The 20,043-nt window shown below is 45.3% G+C and overlaps 2 protein-coding genes across 3 annotated transcripts; both read left to right on the top strand.

Annotated features, from left to right (window-relative positions):
* The first annotated feature begins 440 nt into the window (after positions 1-440).
* On the top strand, positions 441-9,492 carry LOC128761939 (splicing factor U2AF 35 kDa subunit). 2 transcript variants are annotated; one of them, XM_053869572.1, is made up of 8 exons: positions 441-508; positions 1,169-1,256; positions 3,649-3,715; positions 4,798-4,847; positions 6,337-6,435; positions 6,518-6,651; positions 9,072-9,164; positions 9,235-9,492. In XM_053869572.1, the coding sequence occupies exons 1-8, from the start codon at positions 465-467 to the stop codon at positions 9,341-9,343; spliced, it is 684 nt and encodes a 227-aa protein (XP_053725547.1). In that variant the 5' UTR covers positions 441-464; the 3' UTR covers positions 9,344-9,492. The 2 variants fall into 2 exon arrangements, with proteins under 2 accessions (XP_053725547.1, XP_053725557.1); XM_053869582.1 differs by lacking the exon at positions 441-508 and adding an exon at positions 4,383-4,444 and having other exon boundaries at positions 1,191-1,256.
* Positions 9,493-10,284: 792 nt separating this feature from the next.
* Positions 10,285-18,788, top strand: cbsa (cystathionine beta-synthase a). The gene is made up of 15 exons (XM_053869558.1): positions 10,285-10,450; positions 12,190-12,490; positions 13,491-13,597; positions 13,669-13,803; positions 13,866-13,945; positions 14,588-14,792; positions 15,341-15,432; positions 16,704-16,829; positions 16,904-16,988; positions 17,056-17,161; positions 17,242-17,319; positions 17,393-17,527; positions 17,600-17,708; positions 17,777-17,861; positions 18,161-18,788. Exons 1-15 carry the CDS (start codon positions 10,300-10,302, stop codon positions 18,289-18,291), a joined length of 1,926 nt encoding a protein of 641 aa, XP_053725533.1. The 5' UTR covers positions 10,285-10,299; the 3' UTR covers positions 18,292-18,788.
* The last annotated feature ends 1,255 nt before the right edge of the window (positions 18,789-20,043 follow it).

Here is a 20,043-nt window from a genome sequence, read left to right as displayed (position 1 = left end):
TTATTTTACATGATTATTTTAATCGCACTTTGGTAAGTGTTTCTCCACCTTGTTCCTGACGTAACACGAACACACCAGGAACACATTTTATGATGATGATGATGATTACTAATAATAACAACAATAATAATACTAGCAATAATAATCATCACAATAATTATTATTATTATAATTAACTTTACTCAATGCAATGCAATGCTCGGTTTTTCGGTTTTTCGTTGAGCACGTTCATCCAAATATCATGTCTAATCGCTCTCTTGTGGCCGCATCGTTATTAACTGCCTTCATTAAAAAAAAAAACCCAATGAGTGTGATGAACAATGTCGAAACTTTTAACCCGAGTTTTTGTGGCGATTATCGAGTGCCTCAATACCGACATCTAGTGGCTGTTATCAACAGGCGCATGCGGACGTTTCCCTCCCTTTACGTGATGACGTCTAAACTACGTCACACGCGACCTGAAAATGGCGGAGTATCTGGCGTCCATTTTCGGTACAGAAAAAGACAAGTAAGTTTTATTCAGGATTTCCCTCAGAAGTCATACGTGAAACGTTTGCTTCTTCAAATATATATTACAGGATTCGCTTTTGTTTAAAGTAGGGCCACGTTTGAGCTGTAGTTCCGCTTCAATAGCCAGGCAAGCGCCAGCTAGCAAGCTAAGCTAACGCTCTGCTAGCACATTGAATGAAACTCAGCCACACAGCTCGTCTCCGCGCTCGCACCTAAAGGATTCGATTACAAGTGCTACTCGTTGCGCATAGACCGTTCAAGATTTATGAAAGTAAACTCACACTTGTTGATAAATCGAGCAGATATTCTCATCGATCGTTCACACATTTGCCCCATTTCGCCTGCTTCGGTTGCATAATTATTGTTTGGGTAAGGGACACATTTGCACAGTGTTTTGATCTCCTCCACGAACATTCTTACTGGAGACACGACATCAGCTACACACACACACACACACACACACACACACACACACATACATATATATATATATATATATATATATATATATATATATATATATGTGTGTGTGTGTGTGTGTGAGAATAAAACACGTACGCCATGTGCTGCTCATACTTTAAGTCTGATGGAAGTCACTGCTATCGATCGATATTTGCCATAAGTGTTCAAATTATTTGACATGCACCTTCTCTTTCAGGGTCAATTGTTCGTTCTATTTTAAAATTGGAGCCTGCAGACATGGAGATCGCTGCTCAAGGTTGCATAACAAACCAACCTTCAGTCAGGTAAGGTTGCAACCAAACATTTGGCTGGTGTTGAATAGGTCAGATAATAAATATCTGCGACATTTATACATATATATATATATACATATATACAGTTTATGCATAATTAGGGATACACCGATGCCAATCCTGGTATCGGGTATCGACCTGATTCAGCCTCTTAAAGTGACATCGGGTATCTGTAAAAAAATGCAGATCCGGCAACTAAACTCTTTTAGTTCTCATGTCTACACTTAGTTAACTGTTATATTTAAACATAAATAAATAATGATGTTGGAGACAAACTCCACTAATAAGTTTAATCATAAAACAGTTTCAACAGAGACTGTAGTGTGTCCAACATATGTAGTAGAATAAAAATGTATTTATTGTGATAATTATCGTTGTCGCTGAAATTACAACATTTATTGTGATATTTTTTTGTCCATATCACCCATCCCCTTTGCATGACCAATTTTAACGGCTCATGCGAGAGTGGTCTGACACGATAGAATGCTGCCGTCCGATGGTCTCAGTGAGCTTCATTTGAATGGTTTCACAGTTAGTCATGAATCAATCAAGTGACTTATGGACACACCTCACAACTGCAATGTAGCAGCGCAAGAAGTAACGCACTCTGATCTGCAGGCATGTTCCAATTGTTCTGGACACGTGTTGTGTTTCCTGCTTGTGTCTGTGTTGTGTGGTCGTGTGAAAGTTCATAATTCTGGTGGTTTTCATTTTGCCATGGCGCAGTGCCATGATCGTTTTCCATGTAGCGGAAACCTTTTAAGACGATTGACTCGATCGCGATTAATGCCATCTTTCAGAGGCTAATGAGCTGCTCCCTCTTTCTCTCACACATGCTTAAAGTGAAACTATTGCAAGTTCAGAATTTGAACTTGGCCTCGGTGGCTTGTAACAAAAGAGGACGAGAAGAAATGAAGATTTTATAATTGTGAAACATAAAGCAGTGTAGTACTTAACCCCAGTATCAGCATCTTCTTTGCAGGGCAAATAGCTGCTACTCCACTGCACATACGTGTGAAATGATGAAAGAAACAATAGAAGAGAAGTAACACGATAGACATTTATCTATCATTCATATGATATACTGTATATTGTCATATCGCCCATCGCTATGTTCTTTGTGTTTCCCGCTTGTTCATTGTTAATTTAAATATTTTACTTTTGTCAAGGAACGACACAGCTTGTTTGTCTACTTTCTATTAATGTTAATTCTGCTGAGTCAAACTAAATGCTGACAGCAAATAGCCACATTCTGTCATCCATAAATCGTTGATTTTGATATTTGTTTTCAGAGTGTACTTTTATTGTCTTCATTCTGACTCTGCCTTTTTTATGATGCTCTATTCATCTCCTGCTGTCTGCATTGCTCCTAGCATCTTCATTTCTGCTATCTTCCTCTTTGCTTTGAAGAACAGTCGGTTCATTTAATTCTACAGCAATCCACACTGTTTGGGCGCCACCATCATGAAATTTCAGCTGGCAGCTTCACAGCATTTCAACAAAGCAATTACAAATTTGATGCTTGATGTAGTTTCTCCTTTACACAGGCAGATGGCAGACATGTAGACCTATAGCTTTTAGTAAAGCATCCCAAAACAGCCCCAACTTTGGGTCGCACTGAAGATTCTTCTCCAATGTTACAGTATGCCTTCATCTCCAACCATTTTCAAGCTACAGCCATTTAAAGTAGTGATGTCCAAATGTAATATTTCATAGTGAAATATTATTTTATATAATATTGTTTGTGTTCTTTTAATGTATTTATATATTTTTTTATTGATTGATATTCTTTATATTAGTTAACCATCAATTAGTCCTCCATAGTGATGTGTAATTAGAGGTTACAAAAATGTTATAAGGTTTATGAACAAGGTTCAAATCACGCCACTCAGTTCCCTTAAAGTGACTCACATTTTCAACTAGTCTGGTTAACCCTGTCCTGCTGCAACAGAAGCGCGTGCCCTTGATGAATGTATGTACATGCATGTCGAAAAACCAAAGCCCCCCGCGAGGGACAGATTTGTCATGATGCTCTGACCAGGGGCAAGGTCTTTTCCTCACATTATTTTAACATCATTCAGCACTGCGTCTTTGGCTTGAGCTTGTCAACTGACTGACTGTACATCTAGAAGTGTTACTATAATAATAGGATATGCTAATATTGATGGTGAAGAGAAAGCTACTGTGAAATGAGTGGCTCACAAAACAAAACGCTGGATATGCTTGGATAAAGATGCATTGGCCTCCAATACACGTTGATTATACATGTGTTGATTGTGGTTACCCACTTTTTTGTCAAATGACACATTAAACAGGACATTTTGTCTGTTGTGGTTTGATTGGAGAGAATGATTCTCAACTAACAGCTGTTTCCTGTCTGCAGACCATCTTGATCCAAAACATCTACCGAAACCCCCAGAACAGTGCGCAGACAGCTGATGCCTCACGCTGTAAGTTTCTCATTTCTCCCTTAATCTCTCACCTTTTCATGAATGTGAAGCTGCAGATGTTCGGTGATGGTTCTGTTATCTGCCTCTACCGTTCTGCGTGTCACTTCGTGCCACTTTCCAAAACCACTCTCTGGCTGTTTTCTGTCAGTTCATTTTCTGAATTTCTTTCAAAGCCATTGCCACCCGTTTTCTGTCCAGTAAATTACAGTTCTCTGATGGGACTTAAAAACTTAAAACCTCCTGAATGCAGCCAAGCCAGTTGTGTTGGTTAACAACCAGTTTGATCAGCAGGTTGAGGTTGAGTGGGTAAAGGATGTAAACAGAAGATTCTAAAGGGACATTGGAGAATCGCACTTGGTCATTTCACTTACATTTTCTCTCCTTGTATTACGTACGGTAATGGTGTATGTACTGGTCCAAGCTTAGAAGCACGTTACACGCACCTGCTCCATGCTGCCTTATAGCTCTACATCAGATAGATGGACTGTCATCTTGAAGCATGAAGGTCTTGAACTGAAGTGCCAGTGATCAACTATATTAGCTGCCACTCTCATGAGCTGATCTAACAGGAGCTCATTGACCAAATGAGGCTAATCACCATGTCTTTCCTTCCCAGCTACGTATCGTGGTTGATTTATGTCACAGAAGTTTACGTTTTGTATTTCAGACCATTTTCCTCTTGAACATTCATAACCTTGAAAAGTGCCCAGTCTGCTGATGGCTGACACTGTAAGTTATCCATTCATATGCAGGAGAACTAGTCAACTGTACCACACCTCCCGTCATGACTTTGTCTCGCTGTACCAAAATCATCATTTCTTGGAGTTTGAATTATCTCACTTGTGCTTATTCAGTGGATGCCACCATGGCTTGCTCCTCCCACCATGAATTTTTAATCTGTAATGGTTATGATCGCCTTACACGTCAAAAAGGCTGATTACTTAAATAGCCTCTGGGTGTTTGGTCCACACTTGTGTTCTCTGCTCCTCAGCCAAAGATGACTTGTAATAAAGCGAATATACTCCAGGTACACGCTGAGACCATTAGAACTCTCCTAATTTTTGTGCGTTGACATTTTCTAGGTGCCGTCAGTGATGTGGAAATGCAGGAGCATTACGATGAGTTCTTTGAGGTGAGTGCACACATTGATGAATAGATTAGTTCTGTCATGTGAAATAAGAGAAATCTGATGATTTAGATGTTAATATTGTGCTATTCATGAAGACAGAAGAATATGCCATTTGACCCGCTTGATGAGGATTTCTAATGTGGACCCAATCGATGTGATCCCTCACATTGATCATTCACTAAGCCAAATCTGGGTCATTGGACTAGCTCAGGACTGACCTCTTGTGTGTTTGTGTTTGCCCGGGTACGTGCTGTACGGATCTCAAATTATGGGCTACATATTTCCTCCAATGAAATCGCTTGAATGCCATTCATCTTCATCGTATCGGAAATTTGTTATATTATAATTGTGACTATTACAAAAAATATTGAATCGGATATATTGCAATAAACTGGTACATAGTGCTAGTTAGGGGCACCCTGCCAACATTCAGTTTGTTTTGATGAGCTGTAGGCATCCACGGTTATATTTTTTCAAAACTAAAAAGTCAAGGCCGCTCAGGTCAGCCATGTTTACCCAGGTCGTATTGGTTTAAGCCAGACAAATTACGCCAGTGTGTTTGCGCTGGCATTCACAGACAAGTGAGTAGTCAGTCATTAAAATAATGCAACTGCAATGTTGAAACATTTTGCGCATCCACCGCCCTTTATATTCTAACAGCATTAGGAGGTTATGTTTGTTCTACATGTTTTTACATAAGCCGCTGGTGCACTGTAGGAACATTTCGAGCTTTGGGGACCAAATGGTTTCACTACATGTTCACACAGCAGTATCCGGGAAGGAAGCAAAGCCAATGGTTCTAGGTTCTTCGTCCCACTTCCAGAGCAGGGTCTTTTTGTCCTTCCCTATGGGAGCCTCCTCACGCAGCTGTGATGTATGGTTCATTCAATAATGAGTTTCCACTCGTGGATCAACATCAGATCCATGATCAACACGGTTTAAAGCGAGTTCAGTCTTTCATGATGGCTTGACCTAAACTTAAGTATTATCCATAATGGATTGGAGTGGAGAGTCAACGTGAGACGCTCAGGTCTGCAGCATCATCTCAACACTCACACAGACCACTGCAGACATGCTCAGATGATTGGAAACTTAAACATATTGTTGGACTGTGGTCACATACGGAGCTCAGTGGCCTCTGCCTTTATTTAACTTGTGTTAAACACAAAATCACAAATACACAAGATTGTATTGGTGAAGACCACGTGGACACTGCTCCATCGTCGCTCACTATTACACATTAGTTGTGTGTTTCAGCAATCCTCTAATGCAGCGGTGTCCTCCCTCTATTGTCCATATGAACACACACTTGAAGGCGAGAGTGATTTCTTCCTAGAACTATAAAGGTCCTTCAGTTTCTCTTTTCACTCTGCAATCCTTATGTAATCATGGATCAAGCTATAACATGCAATTATCCGAAGTCTGATAAAGCTCTTATCTGTTATGCAAAAAAAACTTTATGACACTGAATTGAGCAACGGTTCTGATGCAGGAGGTGTTCACGGAGATGGAGGAGAAATATGGTGAGGTGGAGGAGATGAATGTGTGTGATAACTTGGGGGATCATCTTGTTGGCAATGTCTACGTCAAGGTATGTCAGTTTGAGTAAACTGCTTCCCACTATTGTTGCCTTTCTGTTGTACTGATAAACCTTTCGCTTTTTTTTTTTTAAGTTTCGTCGTGAGGAGGATGCAGAGAAAGCTGTGATAGACCTAAATAACCGCTGGTTCAATGCCCAACCCATTCATGCGGAGCTTTCTCCTGTCACTGATTTCCGAGAAGCTTGCTGCCGCCAGTATGAAATGGGGTAAGTAAAGCTTGCACTTAAAGATTACAGCATTGGTATTGATCTTCTTGTGGGGAAAGACTGTTTTCTAAGGGCAGTTCAACACATGAAGGGAACTTTGTTTTTTCAAGTATCTGGCAGGCTTTTTCACACTGGGACTAGCCAGTCCCAGAGTTCTATGGCCGTTGTAAACAAGCATGTTGAAAGCCTTTATCATCTGTGGCCGGGTCTGACCACATCCTTTTCCCTCGCGCCACTCCTGCCTCCTCATACTTCAGCTGTCAGGGCTGTCTCTTTTTTTCCAGTGCTCAATCTGACCACCTGGGGGTGCAGTGTTGTTTGAGAGAGCAACTCCGTGGTCTGGGGTGACACCCTGTTGAAATTCATCACCTCATGCTATGTACCTACTATAGACGTCTGTGGCAAAATGGGTTCCAGTTTGCAGCCAAGTAGGACTCGCGACTGCGAACTGTGTTGATACATTGTTCAATGAGAACTTTGCAAACTGCCAGAACACTGTATGCACCCGCAGCAGCGGGTGACTGGTGCTGGGGAGGAGCGCAGCAGTCCGTGACTCGCTACGTGTGCAGGTGTTTGATCACATGTTTTTACATTTATTAGTCTGCTAAACATTTGATTTTAATGCCAGACAAATGTATTTAACTGAATGATCCTGTGCTCTACAGTAACTGTTTCACTGCCGTGATCCTGATGCATGAGGACGTAATACTCATACTATTCATTGATCTTTTGGCGTCTGGATCTGTACTTCACTGACTAAAATCTTTTCAATTGTCAGTAGCCTCTCACTTGGTTCAACGTGGTCAATCAAGACGCTCCGTATTACACAGCATATTTCCGCTATTTTCTTGCAAAATAAACATAACTCTCTTCCTTGTTTTGGCTGTGAAACGCCACATTCCCTTTCAGCTGTGGCGGAGGTCCGTCATTACATCTGAGGTGCCGATGACTCATAGTGTGATGAAGTGACAGAGAAATAAGGTGGTCAAGCTAATGGTGGTTAATAGGTTTGGGCATGTGTCACCTGGGAGGAACCAGTTATTTTGCACAGAGCGCCCCCAGCTGAGAATGATGATTCAAGGTTTTGAAAATCTTGATGTGTGTGGCCCCCTGCAGCTCAGACAAGGTCCTGCTCCATGCTACCTTCATCAACAGCCCTGCATCAGATTCCATCAAATTGCACTCTGCTCTATAGTGAAATTCATGGTATCAAATTGTGTTTTGCAAAAGCCTAGGATTAGTGGAAGTTGTGAGCTCAATTGTGTGAGCATGTGGCGCTTAGTGTTTGTTGGGTAAGTCAGTGAAATAGTTTGGGAAGTTGTATCGTAAGTTGAGATCTCAAAAGACTTGATCAGACCTTCCACTGTTGAGTGAATGATGACACACACGCTTGTATTTCTATGCTTGTGGGACATCGTGAGGTTTCTCATTCCCATAACCCTTTCCCCCCCTTAAACTTATCCATCCAAAACACATGGCTAACCTCAACCCGGACCAAAACTGAAACCCAATTATAATGACCCAGTCATTTTGAAGTCTTCATCCTCGAATTGAGGCTTAACCTTGTGCTGTCTTTGTCCCCTCAAAGACAAGGATTGTGTTATGTCAAGAATTATGAAATAAATTGTAAAAAAAAAAAAAACCCCCCAACACGCACACACACACTTGTTTCTCTTGCTGTTGGGGACCTTCCTCTGCCATCGTGCTCCTGCCTCACTATCCAAAACAAATGGCTGAACTTGACCCTGTTACATTGATGGGGCTCAAATTGAAGCTCGTGTAATTGAGAATGCCAAGTTTTGTCCCCTGATGTTAGGCTGTCCCCTTCTGAAAATGTCCCAAATCTGGGTTCAGCATGCTGACACGCCTCTGAAGCTCTCTTGAGAATGACAACAATAGCTATAGCGTGGGAGAACTCCCTGAGCAGGTACTGTGACCTAACCCGAGGCACGTAGCAATTTAAAACAGAAGACAGGTCTCAGTGTACATTTGTTGTGCCTGTAACCTTCCCTGACGTCACCAATCTGCTGGTGTCTGCTGATTCAGCATAAAACGCAGCAGTGTGACTCAACACTGGGGGAAAAAAACGTTGTGTTCAGACATCAATATTGGCAGAGATGATTGAATGCTGGTTAACTATCATGTCTGATGCTGCTGTGTCCTTCACTCTGACTGTTGCAGATGTGTGCTTGAGCAACGTGCTGATCCCAATTTCTACTGTGTAAAAGTTACACTCTGTTCTTGCACCATCGGTGGTAACACCCCCATGATGATGTCTTCAGTGATTTTCCACCGGTGGCGTTGTTTGCGGTGCCTGCTGGCAGCAGATCAGAGATAAAGAAGTCCTGGCTTGTCAGCTCGTAGAAGGCTTACGGTACAACATGTGATGCCAGCAAGTTGAAATGACTGTTTCCTTACAGAGAGTGCACCCGAGGGGGCTTCTGTAACTTCATGCATTTGAAACCCATATCTCGAGAGCTTCGCAGAGAGTTGTACGGCCGCCGCAGGAAAAGGTATGGTCACCTCTCGACAGACCTCACCAGTTGACTGATCTTCTTTTAATGCATCATGCTCTGCCCTCAGGCACCGCTCCCGTTCCCGCTCCCGAGAGCGGCGCTCCCGCTCCAGGGATCGTCGACGGGACCGAGAAAGACGGAGATCGAGGGATAGAGAACGTTCCGGAAGGTTCTGAGGACATTCCACTTTTAAATCTACCAAGTTGTCCCTCACAGTGAAGACCACGTGTTCCTTTGGAGAATCATCGAAAGATTTTTTTTTTTCTTCCCTTTTTTTAAATGAGTTTGTGTCAATTTCTCAATAAAACCAATTTGTTACTCTGGATTCCTTTTCCTCTGCAGATTGGTGTTTAAATGTTGCCAATGCACTGAACCGCTGTGTTCTGTCCACTTCTCGGTGGGCAGGTTTTAACCCAGCTCTTCTGCAGGCCCCCCTGAGTGATGGGGCAGTTTGGCCCGGACCGCCCTCTACAACGGAGTTGTAAGGTAGTCCATGTGCTTTCATATCCCACACCGGTTATATAACAATCTTGATCATGATTCCTGACTTTGTTTGGCCTGTCAAGTCAGACGTAGCCATATTTGTCTCCACTAATTAAAGCAAATCATTTTTATGGTTTAAATTGTTTGTGCAGAGGAAACCTTTTGGTGACTTTGTTTGAACTTGTGATGCTAAATAGGACGCATATTGGAGTTATAATTCTGCTGCAGTCTTTGCATCAGACACAACCTGAATTGAAAGACTGAAGGTTCAGTGTGAGGAGTGATCTCCAGTTCAGTCTCAGGGTCCACGGCTCTCTTCAAAGTGGCGTGTGTTGGTCCGACTCCTCTTTATATTACAGGGCTGTTGGGATGAATAGTGCCATAAACTCTCAACTTCCTCTCATAAACACTCCGCCGTGAACCACTTACGTAACGCTTGTTGTGATCCACTTCAGTGGAGGAAAGTAACGTATTGGTGCGGTTTATCTGTGATAAGCGAGTCGCCGTCGGCGGTGTTGGTCCTTCTCTTGAGAAGGTGTCACATGTTGGGCCGACGACGGTAAACAGATGGCGCAGATGTTTTCCCCGTGTTGAGAGAGCGGCGCTGTGATTGGGCCAGCCGCCCAAACAGACGCCCTCGTCTCAGCCAATGAGCGGCCACCCTGTGTCCTCGCGGGCAGACCCACGTGTTCGTCCGGACGGCTATCCTGCGCTTGGTCGGCGGCGGCGGTTCACTCGCGGTGCGGCGGTTGTCGGGTTCGTCTGGCCTCGAAACGTGCGACACGATTTCAAGTTACAAGGTGAGCAGAGATAAGCCGCGGTCGCAGAGACAGTAAGTCGATGCTGGAGTGAATTGTGGACGGCGTTTTTAAAGGGAACCGAAGCTGACGCAACACTGAAAGCGCACCGGGGCTTCACTGGTGCTCAGCCGCGGTCTCTTCACCACCCACCGCATGCGTGATCTAAAACAGATCGTTCCGTCTGTCGTCCAGCTTCCGTTTCTGTAATTCTGTGAATGGCATCGCTCCTGCTGCCCGCGTTCACATGTGCGCACTGTTTAGTTTCGTTCGCACTTCCGAGTCCTGCGTGGATCACGGTCCACGTTAACAGTGTTTTGGCAGTTCACAGCGTGGGATCAGTTGTGTTTGTGCTGTTGGCTGGTTGTTTTTACAGCCTGCATTCCTCATGCTCTCATGTGACCTTGGTTTGTATCCGCTTCAGCTGTTACCAGTGACCCTCCCGCCTCTGGTAACACGCCATTCACGGCTAAATCACCTTTACTATAATCTGAGGGGCCACCGTGGGCTGTGCATGTCTCAAACCCAAGTGACCTGGGTGGCGTGAGAGCAAGGTCTTGTGGCTTTTGCTGCACGTTACAGGCCATTCTGTTCCAATATTAGCATGTGATTCAAGGCATTTCTATACTTCACTGTGAGGTCCTTCTTTAGTTGTTAGAAATGCATTTCCTTTTAAGTCCACTTGAGATCACTGGGGATTTCCTTTCTCGCACCGCGTCTTGTACTGTAGCAAGTCATCAGGGTATCGGCGCCTTTAGTTCTGGGATTAAGCTCATGTTGTCCATCAGAAATGACTTGTACGCTGTTTACCAGACATCTGGCCTTGGGCACCGGGAAGTGTCCTGCCAGAGGCAACACTCATGGACTGCTGGTGGCGAGCTGCCAAACTGCATCATGTGGCCCCAAATGGCCCATGGGCCTTGACTTTCAGACCATAGGATTAGGAAAGTAACTTCTGAGAGTGTGGTGACATTTGCCTGGGGGCTAAGCCCACAGCTTTTCCTCTGGAGAGTTAACAGCGGATGGCGAGCATGTTGTTTAACCAAGTAGTCAAGGAGGGGATGTACACAGCACGGTACGTCATAGCGCACCAAAATACAAGCAACTTCCAAATATTGAGCCACAGCCTTTCTAAGTGGTCTGGAGGTGTAAATCTACACATGTACTGGAGAGATTTTAAGTCCTCTAAAGTTGCAAGCCTCTTTGTAAGCTGAGCTCAGTCAACCGTGTGGTCCCTCTGGGGCATGGGGCGGGGGTCACCACCACCACTGCATTCTCCAACTCTGTTTCCCACTCCTCCAGAGAGCAGCGACTCCAAACCTGCGGTGGAACAAAGCAGATCTGCTCAGTGCAGGCGTGAATATGGGCCTGCTGCCACATCTGTTGTTGTTGGCAGAGGAGTTGACTCAGCATTCCTTCATGCTTCACCGCCTCCCTCTCCTGGTGACTTCGACAGAGCCTTCGGTCTGGCCTGTCCAGTAGTTCCAATGTCATCTGCACCTCGTATTCATGAGACCCTTCCTTCTGATGTGCCGCTTGATTAGCGTGTGATGAAGTGGTTAACTCAGAAGGAACCTGTTGAACCGCTGATGTGGCAATGGTAAAGCAAACACGCTTGATCTCCTCTGTCGGTTCCAGCTGTTAAGCAATGCTTGGAAATCATCTCCGATGCATCAAGCAGACGCCTTTCCTTTTCATGATGCTGTGTCCCTGAGAGACCTTTGACTCTCCCTTTGTTCTAGGAGAAACCATGCCATCAGTTCCTCTGTCCAAAGACTCGCCCATCGGCACAGTGTGCCCTCACTCTGCTAAGATGCTCAACCACACCAACGGAGAGGCCAAACTGCGAGAGCCTCTGTTCCCTCTGAACGGGGTGGACAAGTTGACCTCTGCAGAGGATGGCAAGCCGGGTAACCGCGACATCCAGCTCAACGGCAAAAACACCTCGCCTGAGCGGAAATGGATCCGGCCGGACCTTCCCAGCCGCTGCACGTGGAGCCTGGGCGCCTCCAAAGCGGACTCCCCCCATCCCCAGGTCTCCAGGTGATTGATGAATTTAGGATTGACTGTTGATTCCTAACTGTAATGTGAAAGCACTGATCCGCTCATTCATGTTTTAAAGGTGTGGTTCCGCTGTACAAACAATAATATTGGCGTACGTCACATCTGCAGTGTCACTCCGGTGTTTAATCCCAAGACCGATTGTAAACAGGTTTTAGCTTGGATTTAGAAACGGGCGTCCAAAGCCACGCCCCTAGCCCGTGACCCCGCCCCCGTCCCAGCCCATTCCCCACCCGCTCCAACGACTGGCTTTACTTGCTTTGTAAAAAAAAAAAACAAGCTGTAAACATCGATTTGTACAAAATAACTTTCTCCACATACAAACATCTGAGTCAAATAATGGTTTACAGACATGAACTCTGAAGTAGCTGTTGCCACATGCAGGAGTCTCCTGGGCAGCTGTTTTATATATTTTCATACATATGATTCTTTCCCTAACTACAAGCTAAATGTCTGCAGTTTGGTTCACCTTCTTTAATATGTATTTATGCACAATAAGCAACAGTTGTATCAGATGTGAATCTGATCTAAACTTTTTCTCATTTAAACATTCATTCATTCATTCAAAAAGAAAAAAATAATGATGAAAATCATGCTGGGAACTGCAATGGTCCACAGTTGCATGGCACTGGGGAGTCGGGCGAGCGGGCTTCGTGCCAAAAACACTTGCAGCTAAATGCCTGATCGTAAATAAGTCAATAAAAAAACAACGTCAATGCATCTGCCAGTTAGCTTTTGAAATAACCCCTGTGTGGGTGTCAGTTTAGGAGGCATCACGGGCTTTGCATTTGCAACCTTAGTCAATTTCTGTAGCGTAGAAAATTCCGGGCCCCTGAACGCACAAACCGTAGGTGGGAGTGCTACCTGAGAGAGAGAGAGAGAGAGAGAGAGCGATCCTTTATATGGACCGATAGCTCCCTCAGTTGGTGTCTTGTGAACTCTAATTCAGTCATGACTCAGTGGCTTGTTCTGTTGCCTTCAGACCGCCGACGCACAGCATTCTCCCCAACATCCTACACAGGATCGGGGACACTCCGTTGGTGCGGATCAACAAGATCCCCAAAGCCTTTGGTCTCAAGTGTGAATTATGTGAGTGAAACCACTCAGACGCTCTCACACCGACTCGGCTCAGTGATGTCAACAGGCTGATGTGTTTACAGTGGCCAAGTGTGAGTACTTCAACGCTGGTGGAAGTGTGAAGGACAGAATCAGTCTGAGGATGGTGGAAGACGCTGAGCGGGATGGACTCCTCAAGCCCGGGGACACCATCATCGAGCCCACGTCCGGAAACACGGGTCAGTCTCCTGCTGCGCTGTAAGCGGAAGTGAGGGAGGTGTGTAACACGTGTGCTCCTCAGGTATTGGCCTCGCTCTGGCGGCTGCTGTCAAAGGCTACCGCTGCATTATTGTCATGCCAGAGAAGATGAGCATGGAGAAGGTAAGGCAGGGGATGGTCTCTCCCCCTCTCACCCTCACTGGGGCGTTGTTGCAGTATTGTGGGGGATTTCATCACCTAATCCCATGAAGCAAGAAGGTCATGGTGGGGGAGGGCAAACCCATTTGAACACATGAAGCTGTTTTCTCACAGAGCACTCAGGAGCTTTTCACACTGCGGATTCTGTCTTGTCCCGGACCGCTGCACTGCACTCAGTGACTCCAGTTCCCCAGCACCAGTGTCCAGCAGCTGCTCGCCTCAGTGTTCAGGGAGTTTGCCATGTTGTTTTTGAGCAGTGTTGCCAGCCCAGACAGCGATCAGACCCTTTACTGTAGCCCGGCATCCATCAGGTTTGTGCGCAGCAGTAGTAGACTGGAGTCACCCGAGGCGAGGAGCTCAGCCCCTGCTGAGAGCTGCCCGGGACCAGGTGCAGCTCTACAGGCGGGATCAAGTCCGCGGCCAAAACCCAACTCGCTTGTGTTCACATGTCGGACTTTAGAGCCAAACGCACTTTGTCTCCTGACAGAGTCCGCAGTGAGAAAAGCCCCTTAGTTAGCCGATCGCAGTGGGTCACTGATATTGGATACCAGCTACCTTTCAGATGGGGGATTTGCTTTCTCAGCCCAGGCCTTGCTTTGTACACAGGTTGACGTGCTGAGAGCTCTGGGAGCTGAAATTGTCCGCACACCAACCAGCGCTCGCTTTGACTCCCCCGAGTCACACGTGGGCGTGGCCTGGCGCCTTAAGAACGAGATCCCCAACTCTCACATTCTGGACCAGTACCGTAACCCCAGCAACCCTCTGGCCCACTACGACACCACAGCAGAGGAGATCCTGCAGCAGTGCGACGGTAGGAACAGAAGAGTCGTGCACATGAGAGTCTGATGATTGACGTGCGCGCACGCCTCAGTCCACGTCTCCTGACTTCCTCCTGATCACTTTCGATTGCTTATTTGAAGCTTTCAAACGTTGACTTGCTTTTACCACGAGTACTGACTTCATATCAGAGCGGAAACAAGCTTCCAGTATAACCCCGCCTGGCGCTCGGTGAATGAGCTGAAGGGACTGCAGGATTCCCAGGAGATCAAGAGCGTCCTTGTTTGTCTGTTCCAACTCTTTCTTTGACCTGTGGTTGAGTGTATGTTCTCCAGCTTGAGGGCGAATAATAGTGTTTGCCTCCGGATCTTGTCAGTGATGTTTCCGCTCTGATCCTAAAATAGTGTTTAGGATCTGTGTGTACTCGGCGCCAAGGCAAACTCTGACAGCTTTGTCAGTTGACATAGCGGTCTGCTCACACACTCGCGTGTGTGCTTACGCTGTGTGCATAGAGTGCAGTGCAGTGCAGAGCAGCACTGTGACTCGACGTGTCCTAACGGCGCGTGTGCTTCTATTGGCCAGGTAAACTGGACATGCTGGTGGCAGGTGCCGGCACCGGGGGTACCATCACCGGCATCGCCCGAAAGTTAAAGGAGCGCTGCCCGAATATTAAGGTAAGGATTGTTGATGTTGTTTAGAGGGGTCAGCAGGATGGGATGGAACCTTTTACTTCCCTCCACGGCCTGTAAAACACACAAAAGTTCGGGGGCTTTGACACCAGGCGCCTGGCCTCCAGTCTGTCAGTCTGCTGGCCTTCCTCGCTTCCCATCGGCTATGGTGCCTCTTCTCGTCCAACCAATTTCAGTTTTCTTAGTCATTTTGCTGATGAATGAACAACTTGGGTGAAAATGTTTGCTTCTGCTCAGCTACCTACTTTAGCCTGTGTGTAGCCGGCTATTCTTAGATCCAAAGAAATATCCCTTCGTTTATCCACAAAAACTTGCCTTTGGAAACTATGCTTTTTATAAACTCTGACCAAAGTGGAGATTTTGACAAAATGTTTGTATATAACCGGAGAATAACAGAGGAATAGCGGGCAGGAGAGGCCGCAGCATGTCTTAAGTCTTACTTGGATTGTTCGTCGGTTGTTACAAACATGCGAGGTGTGAGGATGAACACCAAGGGGCGGACTCGGAACCAAGCCACCACAGTCAGCCAGTGTAAAAAGCCACTTAGAGGAGACTCTAAATTGTCTGCTAGTGTGAGTATAAATGTTCATGTGACCTGTCCTGGCTGTCAGCTGACTCTCACCCCAAGTCACCAGTGTAGGAGCCCCATTGCAGGCTCCTACAGTGGCGAATGAACTGTTGAAAACTAATAAATACTTGAGAAAAATATCAAGTTAGTAAAACAAGTCAGCCGTCATTCGTGTCTTTATTTCCATCCCAGTCCAACTTGGTGTTCCTTCAAAACAGGGTCATTAAAATTGTGTGAAAATAAGACCTTAAATAGTAACAGAGTCATTTTGCAGTGTGCACCTAAATCAAAGGTTCTCGAGTGTCAGGCTGTTGGACTCTCCCTGTGAGCTATTTCTAGAAAATAAGAGCGCGCCATGGTCTCCTGTTTAGCTCAAAGAAATACCGTAAAATAGGCAAAAATGTTTTGCAAGACAAGGCATGTTGGTGTCGCGGATGGATCGACACAAGAGCAGTGTTTTAATAAGACTAGAACAGGATTTCTCATAGTGACCAAGTTGCAGATGCTCTTAATCTGAAGGCCGGTCATAACGGTCATCACCAGTCCACTCACCATCTGGCCTTCATCTTTGGTTGCCATTCTGGTTATCCACTTGTCCAAGGGAACGCTGCCGTGGTATGTTTTGGCAGCAAGGCTGGTCCTTGTGCTCAAGTCAATGAGGTGCTTTTCTCTCCCATGTGTTGTGTAGATCGTCGGAGTCGACCCTGAAGGCTCCATCCTCGCTGAGCCCGAGGTACTCAACAAGACTGACAAGACTCAGTATGAGGTTGAAGGTATCGGATACGACTTCATCCCCACGGTGCTGGACAGATCTGTAAGTCTGCACTTGGCTCCTGAAACTCTGTGCGTTAATGTTGTGCACTGACCTGTATGTTGGTTGTTCGACAGGTGATCGACACTTGGTACAAGTCCAATGATGAGGAGTCCTTCAACATGTCCCGAATGCTGATCAGAGACGAGGGTCTGCTCTGTGGTAGGTGTCGGAGCTTTCACTGGAAAAGGCCCTCACACCGCTGATTTCCTTTCTGCTCGGTTGTCAGGGGGCAGCTCTGGAACCGCCATGGCAGCAGCCGTGAATGTGGCCAAAGAGCTGAAGGAGGGCCAGCGCTGTGTGGTCATTCTGCCCGATTCAATCCGAAATTACATGTGAGGCCTCACTCCAACTTAGTTCAGCGTTGACCTGTGTGCTCCCCTTCATGAAGCTGCATTCATTTCTCTCCTTAAAGGTCCAAATTTCTGAGTGACAAGTGGATGGTCCAGAAGGGTTTTCTGCGGGAGGAGGACTTGATGGTGAAGAAACCCTGGTATGTCTTGTCGGAATGGATGTCATGTCTGACAAGTCATCGCTTGATAGTCCTCAATCTTCTGTTGACCCAGGTGGTGGAACCTCAACGTTCAGAGTCTGAACCTCTCGGCCCCTCTCACTGTCTTGCCAACCGTCAGCTGTCAGAAGACCATTTCCATCCTCAAAGACAAAGGCTTCGACCAGGCTCCTGTGGTGGACGAGTCGGGGTGAGAACTCTGGGAGCTCCTCACTCTGATTCCACAACAGCTGCAGCAGCATGGTTTCCAATCTCTGTGCAGGTTGATCCTCGGCATGGTCACTTTGGGGAACATTTTGGCCTCCATCCTGGCTGGGAAGATCAAGCTGTCCGATCCTGTCAGCAAAGTTATCTACAAGCAGTTCAAACAGGTGACTTTTTGTGGCTGTATAAATATACACACACCCACACACTAAACCAATCTCAATACTCCTGCCAGATTCGTCTCAATGATAATTTGGGCAAGCTGTCACGAATCCTGGAGACGGATCACTTTGCACTGGTGGTGCACGAGCAGATCCAATGTAAGTATTAGTGTGCGCTCTCTGAATACAACAGCGCCCCCACGTGGCGAATTGTAGGAACGCTCGTAGGTTTGCCTGCTGCAGACTATTGACCTGAGCGAGTTTGTGTGACACCCACCTCCCTGAGATAAGTGGCTCTGGGTCAGTCTGAGTCCACTCCACAGGTATCATAAGTACAAGCATCACACATGGAAAAAAGGCTTTTATGATGGAGTACCGTAATGATTCTTTATGTGACATTGTTATGACACAGTTTGTTTGAAATGAAGATGCCTCATCTTTGGAATCGTCTTCTCTAGACTTGACGGATGGCTCCTCCAGTCTGAAGCAGATGGTCTTCGGTGTGGTGACTGCGGTTGATCTGCTCAACTTTGTTACCGGAAGAGAGAGGCGGGAGAGGTCAATGTCGGAATCCACAGATGAGCTGTAACCTTCCTCCAAATCCAATGATTGACACAATTGGTCTCAAGACGACTTCAAAGTCTCTGATTTATATCGGATTTTATGAAAGCAATGGTTTCGATTTTTCAGTCTTAATGTATCAGTTAAGAGATTTGTTTACGCGCACGCCTCTTGTTTTAAGATAAGTTTACGTCTTTATTATTTTTTTTTTAGTTTGTGCTTTGGAGCAGGTATTTTACAAGTTTATATTTTATATATATTCAGCTTTAAAGGCCACGACTCGGTGGAGTTTGTTACGCTGTGGCGGTGTGTCAACATGCTATACGAGTACTCAACAATATTAAGGCAGATATTAGGTGTAAATAAACATCTCACGCTCTCATGGTCTAGCTACACATGATTCCCCTTCTCGCAGAATGTTTGGTGGTGTTTATCTTTTTTGATTATTTTAAACTTGGATATTTTACCAGGCCTGTTGGATGCATTTTTGTCATTGTGAAGAAATGAATAAAGGTTCAAACAAAACTACCTTCTTCAATCATGATTTTAAAAAAAATTGAATATAATTAGATGATTAATGACCTACTCTTCAAGATGGGATTAGAACTATTATTATTAGCATTGTCCCGCAGACGTTGAAGGCTCAGGTCCTTAAAGGTCTGCGGGACAATGCTGAGGATGTTTTATGACTCGGTGGTGTCCAGTGCAATTCTGTTGGCTGTTGTTTGCTGGGGCAGCAGATCAACGGTGGCGGACACTAACAGACTCAACAGACTCATCCACAAAGCTGGTGATGTGGTGGGGGTGAAACTGGACTCCTTGGAGACGGTTATGGAGAGAAGGATGCTCCTGAAACGAAGGAGCATCCTGGACAACATCACCCACCCCCTCCATCCGCTCCTGGTCCAGTACAGCAGCACATGGACCAACAGACTGAGACCACCCATCTCAAGCGCCCGAGCGCCACAGGAGCTCCTTTCTCCCTGTGGCAATAAAAACCAACAATTCATCTCTGAAAAAAATCACAATGAAGGAACTGCATTTTCTGGCACATTGTTCACATGGTTTCTAAGCTCTTTAGTATAGCTTTGTTCTTGCACTGTTTTTTTTTTTAATCATCATGTTAACTTCACGTACAATGTCCGTCTTGTACATATAGTTGCACGTAACAAGCATCAAGTTGCAAAGGGCAAGAGGATCTCTTAACATCAGTCCACATTAGTCCAGATTTCCATGTTTGAGATATTCAAGAAATGAACCCCGGATCCCTTTGAAAACACTTTCCTTCCCTTTGATCAAAAAAGACATCTTTTCCATGGCAACACAGGAGCTCAGTTCAGCCAACCAGTTTTGAATACTTGGAGGATTTACACATTTCCACTTCAGTGCGATCATGCGCTTCGCTTCCGAAAAACAAAGATCCATACATATCCGTTGACATTTGGTATAGTTATTTCCTGCAGGATAAATACCCAATAAAAACATTTTAGCATCAAATTTGATTTGTGTACATAGGATCTCTTCAATCTTACATTTGACATCAAATCAGAACTTATTAATGTAAGCACATTGCCAGACACAATGAAAAAAAGTTCCCTTATGTTGACCACATTTAAAACATGAATCAGGAATGTTCCCATTGAATCTATTGAGTTTTTCTGGAGTGACATATGTACGCATGAGCCAATTGTATTGCAATATCCCGAGGCGACTGTTAATTGTGCGAGTTTGGGCTTTTTCACAGGCTGAATGCCATTCATCCAGTGACACCTCCTCTTGC

The sequence above is a fragment of the Synchiropus splendidus genome, chromosome 1 (assembly GCF_027744825.2).
Source record: "Synchiropus splendidus isolate RoL2022-P1 chromosome 1, RoL_Sspl_1.0, whole genome shotgun sequence".
Lineage (NCBI taxonomy): Eukaryota > Metazoa > Chordata > Actinopteri > Syngnathiformes > Callionymidae > Synchiropus > Synchiropus splendidus.
Note: the sequence above shows the minus strand (reverse complement) of the source record. Positions and strands in the feature narration are given on the sequence as shown.